Source organism: Dipodomys ordii, unplaced genomic scaffold (assembly GCF_000151885.1).
Source record: "Dipodomys ordii isolate 6190 unplaced genomic scaffold, Dord_2.0 Scaffold15, whole genome shotgun sequence".
In the NCBI taxonomy this organism is placed as follows: domain Eukaryota; kingdom Metazoa; phylum Chordata; class Mammalia; order Rodentia; family Heteromyidae; genus Dipodomys; species Dipodomys ordii.
The window spans coordinates 6,330,844-6,337,564 of record NW_012267231.1 but is presented as its reverse complement, the minus strand read 5'-3'; the positions used below and the strand labels follow the sequence as shown (position 1 = coordinate 6,337,564).

At 49.1% G+C, this 6,721-nt stretch overlaps 1 protein-coding gene across 1 annotated transcript in view; it reads right to left on the bottom strand.

Annotated features, from left to right (window-relative positions):
* The window catches only part of Nr2f2 (nuclear receptor subfamily 2, group F, member 2), a 15,239-nt gene extending 8,945 nt beyond the window's left edge, over window positions 1-6,294 (bottom strand). The window contains exon 1 of the mRNA XM_013012083.1: window positions 5,491-6,294. Coding sequence (XP_012867537.1) covers window positions 5,491-5,533 — 43 coding nt within the window. The 5' untranslated portion in view covers window positions 5,534-6,294. The remainder of the gene's footprint in view (window positions 1-5,490) is intronic.
* Window positions 6,295-6,721: the final 427 nt, after the last annotated feature.

Here is a 6,721-nt window from a genome sequence, read left to right as displayed (position 1 = left end):
GCTGCCGCCGCCGCTGCTGCCGCTGCTGCCGCCGCCGCCTCTCACACATAGGGAAAGAGTCAACTCGCCGGCGGCGGCGGGGGAGAAATGATAAAAGAGAGAAAGGAGGGCAGATCACCACCTAGAAGCACATCCTTCGTGCGCAGGGGGAGGGGGAGAGAAAGACGGGAGAGAGAGAATGGACGAGGAGGAGGGGAAGAAGGGGGGAAAATTACCAAAAAGAGAGAGAGAGAGGGAGAGAGAGAGGCGGCAGCCACGGCACCCGGAGAAAAAGGAGAGGCAACTCGGGCAGAGGAGGAAGAGGAGGAGGAGGAGAAGGAGAAGAAGAAGGAGGAGGAGGAGAAGGAGAAGAAAACACACACGCGCGCACGCACACACACACGCGCGCACACACGCACGCACAGACACACACACACACACACACACACACACACACCGCGGAGAGAAAAGAACAGAGAATCAAAGTGATCAAATATGCTAAAAAGGGGGGCGCGGGAGGGAATGCGATTTATAGGCGCCGGGGCTGGCAGAAGTGGCTTCTCCGCGCTCAGCTCACTGAGCTCTCTATATAGTGAACTTTGACACGACTGCTGCAACTTAGCGCGCGTTGCCATGGCGACGGCGCGCCTTAGAAGGCAGCCGCCCGGGTTGGCCTGGCCCCGGCGCGCGCGCGCCGCCCCCTTCGCCGTCATTGGCCCGAGAGCGCAGCGGCTCCTCCCACCCCCTCCCCACTCCTCCTCCTCCTCCCCCCCCCCCACTCCCCCCCCCCTCTACCCCCGGGGCCACGGACGAACGCCGCAGCCGCCCGGTCCTAGCGCGAGCGTTGTCGTCGCCACCGCCGCGCGGGGCGCGCGAGGGACCGACCGAAGCCGGGGAAAGGAGGGAGGGGAGCAGTGGACGCGGGCCGGGAGTGGGGGGGAGGGGAAGGGGGGCGGGGAACCGGGTGGCCGCACACCACCCCGGTCTCCAAGTAGGGGGGGGGATGGGAGTGTGGGGGGGAGAAGGGCGCGGGGAAGCGCGGTCTCTCTCTCTCTCTCTCTCTTCCCCCCCCCGATCGCCCTGCGCCCCCAGGGCACCCGGGCACCCGGGGTTCCCGCCCCCGGGGCGGGGGAGGTGAGCGCGGGGCGCGCGCGCGCACGCACACACACACACACACACACACACACACACAGACACACACGGACACACACACTCCTAGCACGCCTCTTAAAGGAGAAGCTTTGCCTGGAAATCCAGGACTTTGCCTCTCTCTTGTAACTTGGGAGCTGCCACGAAATCCGCCGCACGCACAACACCGTGGATCCCCCCTGGCTCATTTACCCCCCACACACCCCCGGCCCCCCACCCCCGGCGCACGATACCCGAGAAAGAGAAAAGTTCCCAGGGTTGGTGCCCCCCCCATCTCTCCTTTATTGTAGTGAGGTTTGGCAGTGGAGATGGGGAAGGTGGGCGCGAACTGAGCATGAGGGCATTTTTCCAAACGGAAAGATTTGGATAGATCCGGGTGATGGCCAATCCTTGTTCTTCATCAAGTCTCACTCATCTCCTTGCTCTGTTGGGTAGCTCTCTGTGTGTGTGTGCACATGTGTGTGTACACGTGTGTGTGTGCGCGCGTGTTCTTCCTTCTTTTTGTTACATGAGGGAAAGGAATCCCTCGGTATCCCTCCTTTCCTGGTAGGGTTAACACTTCTTGGGTTGGCGGCCTGACATTTTTAATTGCTCAAATAAAGCATCTCTCAGATGCTGAGAAGCAGAAGGAGTAGAGTTCATCTCATTGTCGTGACGCAATGAAAATAAATGGTGCTCAACTTTATTCTCTCTCGTTGGTTTCAGCTAACTGACAAGCAACTGTGCTGACACACACCCAGTCGTGATAAGAGAAGGCAAAGACGCTGATGGACAGGCAGAGGCCGCCGCTCAACCTCCCTCCATCCCCCCAGGCAACCCCCCCTCCCCGTGCCAACACACATGTAAGCGCACATGTATCAGATGTATCAGGGGACACAGACAAAGACTTCTGAGACTCTGCTTCGACGTCGCAGGACAGTTGAGTGCCGAAATCATTGTTCTCCAAGTTCCCTTTGCACATTCATCTAGTCATTACAACACACCCAGAGATCCTTCTCCAAATTGCCATTACCCATAGATCTCACCAGAACCACACAACAAGCCATATTCTACCTCGAGAGAATCAGTGCAAAAAAGAGAGAGAGAGAGAACAACTTCAGAGCCGAAGCTCTTCCCGCTCACAGTACTAACACAATCACTGATAGAATCGGGGGGCTTTGCCTTCCAGGGTAGCATCAGACGCATCGAACGGTCCCCGTGTGCCACACGCATTGTATTCCATTGTAGCAACCTTGCTGTTTGATCAGTGGATCCGAATTATTTCACATGATACCAGCAAAAAAAGAGGGTTCCATCTGTGATACACTGACACCCACCAGCCACCCCAGGTCCACCAGCAATTAGAATCTTTTCCTCCACAGTTGCCTGAGCTACCACCGAGAATTAAAACAAGAACACTCTAGAGTAAATGGATACATTCAGAAAAGCACCTCTGGTGACTTAAGAAATCAATTGATGAGATAAAGAGATTAAAACATATAAAGACCCACGTATAGTTCACTTGTGTAGACTGCAGTTTCCATTCAGTTTCTTTATTTTTAACACACACACACACAGGCAGAACACTCCAAGTAAGAACCACACAAAGATGAAGGCAGATAGAGGCTGGGTTTTAAGCTTCACCCTCGAGCCCTCATCGCCTTTGCTTGCTCTGCAGAACTCATATATTTTGCCCAAGCTGCAGGTGCTATGATTATTTGGACATTATAAAAAAAAACCAATATATAAAAGGCACTGATAAGTGCTTAGCTTGTCACAGGGTCAAACCAGGCTGAGAATTTTAGGTTAATTACAAACACCATGTAAGTTTTGCCTCAAGTGAGCGGGAAGGAGGGAGAGAGATCATTTCAGAAGACAAGGTTTTGTGTTTTATTTGTTATTGTTGGTCCCCCCCCCCATATCCCCCGACTTTCTTTCAACTTCTATGATTCCAGGAAGAATGCGGGTAATGTCAGATGAAAGGCAACCTTAAGCGTAGAGTGGTACTAGGATTGAGATGAGAACTCTAATGGATATTCCCATTTCAACTTAAGAGAAGACAATAATAATTGATTATAGGGAAATCTTAATCTTTTGCCTCCTGAGGGCAAAGATTCCATAGTAAAATCACTTTAAACAGCCATGCGAAGGGATGATTTTGAGGAGAAAATGCTTTATGGAGAGATTTTTTTGGGGGGGGGCATTTGAAAGTTCTGCTGGCTTTAGATTAAAAATGAAAAAAAACCCAAGTATCTGTCAAAAGAGTTGGAGTCAGATATGCACAGACCACAGGGATCTCCTGTACTTGGGGATTCATTCAGTTATAGAACTGACTGTCAAAAAGGGAAAAAGTATCACTGTATAAATTGTTGTTCATTTTATGGCAGAAGAGACAGGACAGTGGTCAGGAAGAAATAAAAAGGCAAAAACTATTTAAACATGTCTTCGTCAAAAGATATTCATTTGCCTTGACCCTAAGATTAAAAAGCTCCCAGATTAAAAGGTAAATATCCATCATTGTTATCTTAAAAAAAAACTCAGCCCACTCTTTTATTGCAGATGTAAATTTATTTTAATGAGAGGAAAGGCTAGCTTTAATTTTGCTAGTGAATGTTGGAGGGAAAAAAATCCCCATTTGTCTTAATCTAAAAAAAAAATCCAAACACCTAGGATTATGATTTTTTTTCTTCTTGCAGAAAGTGGGTGGATGATCAGTTCATTCTTTACAGATTAAATCACAATATGAATACAGACCCCAGCAAATGCAGAGTTTAACTCTGAACTCAGGGAAGCCAGTGGTCCTCTACGATTCATTGAATTTCCCCCCTTTCCCTCAATCTCGTCCGTGTGTGTTTTTCTCTTCTACCGTGCTGCAATCCATGAATAGGGAAAGGGCTGTCCATTGTGTCCCTCTGAACCCCCAAGTCAATGCAATTTTTAACCACTGGCTTGTGGTACTTTGAAAATCACCAGGGGCTGTCAGAGTTGGGTCCTCTGAAAAATTTACAGTGCTAAATCAGAGCATATGTTGGCAGGGGGAAAAAAAATTGCTTAAGATTGGAGCAAGTGCAGTATGTGTCTGCCCCCTAGTGTAAGAGTCCTGGCTGCCTAAAATTCAACTTTAAAAGAAAAGCAGCTCTTAAAGGGAAACGACTTGGGGCTCACGTAGGCATCAGAGAGAATGAAACTTCTGTACATTTTAATCTGAATAATTCTTCAGGAATTAAAATTAATTGGCTCTGGTTTGCTGGGACTGTACTCCAGCTCCTCGTCTCTACGTTGCCCGGAGTCAATGGTGAAGAGGTGATTTTTTTTTTGAACTGGGTTTATGTGCGTCCCCCCCCTTTACTCCCTCCTCTTTTTTCCCCTCTTCTTTCTGTCTATGTCTTCTCTCTCTCTCTCTCTCTCTCTGTCCTCTCTCTCTCCCTCTCTCTTTCGCTCTCTCTCTCGCTGGCTTTTTTCTTTTTTCTTTCTTTTTTTTTTTTTTAATGAAGAACCATCCCTTGAACATTTTGGACAGAGCACAGAATGGCTTCTTAAGTCAGCCCGGCGCGGTTGCATTAGCCATAAGGTAGAGATTGGCCTGAAATCAGCTCGCCGGCTTCACCCACCTCCCCCCCGCCCGATGGTGAGTACTCTCGCTCGGCGACGTCGCGGTTCTCCATAGCTTATTGCTTAGCCGATCGCTCTGGCTTTCCCCAGCCCGCGGCGCAGGGCGCCCAGCGGGCCAGGGCGCTCTCTCTCTCTCTCTCTCTCTCTCTCTCTCTCTCTCTGACTCTCTCTGACTCTCTCTCTCCGCCTGTCCTGGTGCTGTCACCGGCTCTAGGTTACCAGATAAAAGCGCAGAGAAAAGGCAAAGCGATCGGCGCCTTCGGCCTCCGCGGCTCCTGGGCTTGCTAGCAAATCCAGTCGTCTGCCTGCTTGGTTTGTTTGGTTTTTTTTCCCCCCCTTCTTTTTCTTTTAATAGGACTGGTTTGCAGTTTGCTGTATAGAAGGAAATGAGTTTGAGGACACAGGGCTGAGGAGAGGAGAGCGGTGGTAGTCTTTAGGCTTTGGTTTAATCATATTTTGGCAGCTTAGCAATTGCATTCCCCCCCACCCCGCCTCCCCTCCTTCCCTACCACACACATGTAATAAAATATGGCATCGCAGTGAATTGATTCACCACCACTACCACCCCCTCCTCCCCAGCCCCTTTAAACCACAGTTCTAGGCATCTCATACAGGTTAGCAAACCGATTTTCTGCAGAAAAAAAAAAAACAAGTCATTTCCACCCCCCCCCTCAGCAACACCCCCCCCAACTCCACACAGCACAAGGAAAAAAAAAAAACGTGAGAAAGGAGAGAAAGAAGAGGGGAAAAAAATACTGTAAGTCAACATACCAAAACCATATTTGCCTTGTTCAAGGTCCCAGACCGCTTGCATCTTCCTTTTAAACTGGAATGACTCTCCTTTAGTTTGGCCGGGGTGGGTGGAATAAAATGCTTTGTTGGCCCCCAGGAGGAAAAAAAAAAAAGATGTGACTTTGATAATTAAAGAGAATCTCTTCCTCGGTGTTTATCTAAGCGATTGTGCAAACTGATTTAAAAAAAAAGAAAAAAAAAGAAAAGAAAAGTAGGCACAGCCTGCAGGGAACAAGAGAAAAGGTAATGGGGGGGAAAAACCCACATCCACCTCTGAGAAGTGCTTGCCTATGTATTAGGTGTTCTCAGCGTTGAAAAAGCCTGCACACTAACTTTAGAGAGACAAGGTTTTCAGGGAGCTTTGTAACACAGCTGCTGAGGAATGCGAGCCTCGCCTTTAAGAAAAAAAAAAAAAAACCCAAACCGTAGGTAGGAGATGTCTAGAGTGATTCTTGTCTCTCATCTCATTCCTTAGAAGGAAGAGTGCCTTGTTACACCTTGTTTGGGGCTGGAAAGACAAGACTTTAAAAACACCCGTCCAATTGAAGAAGAAAAAAAAAAAACAACCAACATAACAACAACTCCCAACTTAATGAGTTTAGTCGGAGGCTAGAGCAAACGGCTGAGCCTTAGCAGAAACGACCCTAAGCGTGTATTGTAGAGCCAGACGACCCGAGGCGCAGCTCCACTGTTTGGGGTCCAGAGGGATGGAGGCTAATCCTAAAGCAAGTTGGGGGGAAAAAAAACAAAACCAACAAAAAACACCACCACCACCACAGAAGTGGGAGAGGAGGGGTGGGGGGAGCAATAGCTTCCTAGACTGGCAAACAGGCTGGTTCACCCAGGATCAAAGATAGGACTTAAAAAAAGGAGGTCAACATTTTTCCTAAGAATCTCTTGGAATTCTCATCTTCTACTTTTAACTCAAGTCCCCCACCCTACCCCAAGTGATTTCCCTCTCTCTCTCTCTCCCTCCTTCTCTCTCTCTCTTTCTCTCTCTCTCTCCCTCTCTCTCTCTCTCTCTCTCTCTCTCCCTCTCTCTCTCTCTCTCTCTCTCTCTCTCTCTCTACCAAGTGGATTAATGCCTCCCTCCCTTCCCCCCCATGCCTGTTCTAGAACTTTCCTGAAGAGGAAATCTATTTCTTTTGGGGGGAGGGATTCCCGTTTCATACCTTCACATACTGAAGGCTGAATTCAACCCCCTCTCGCT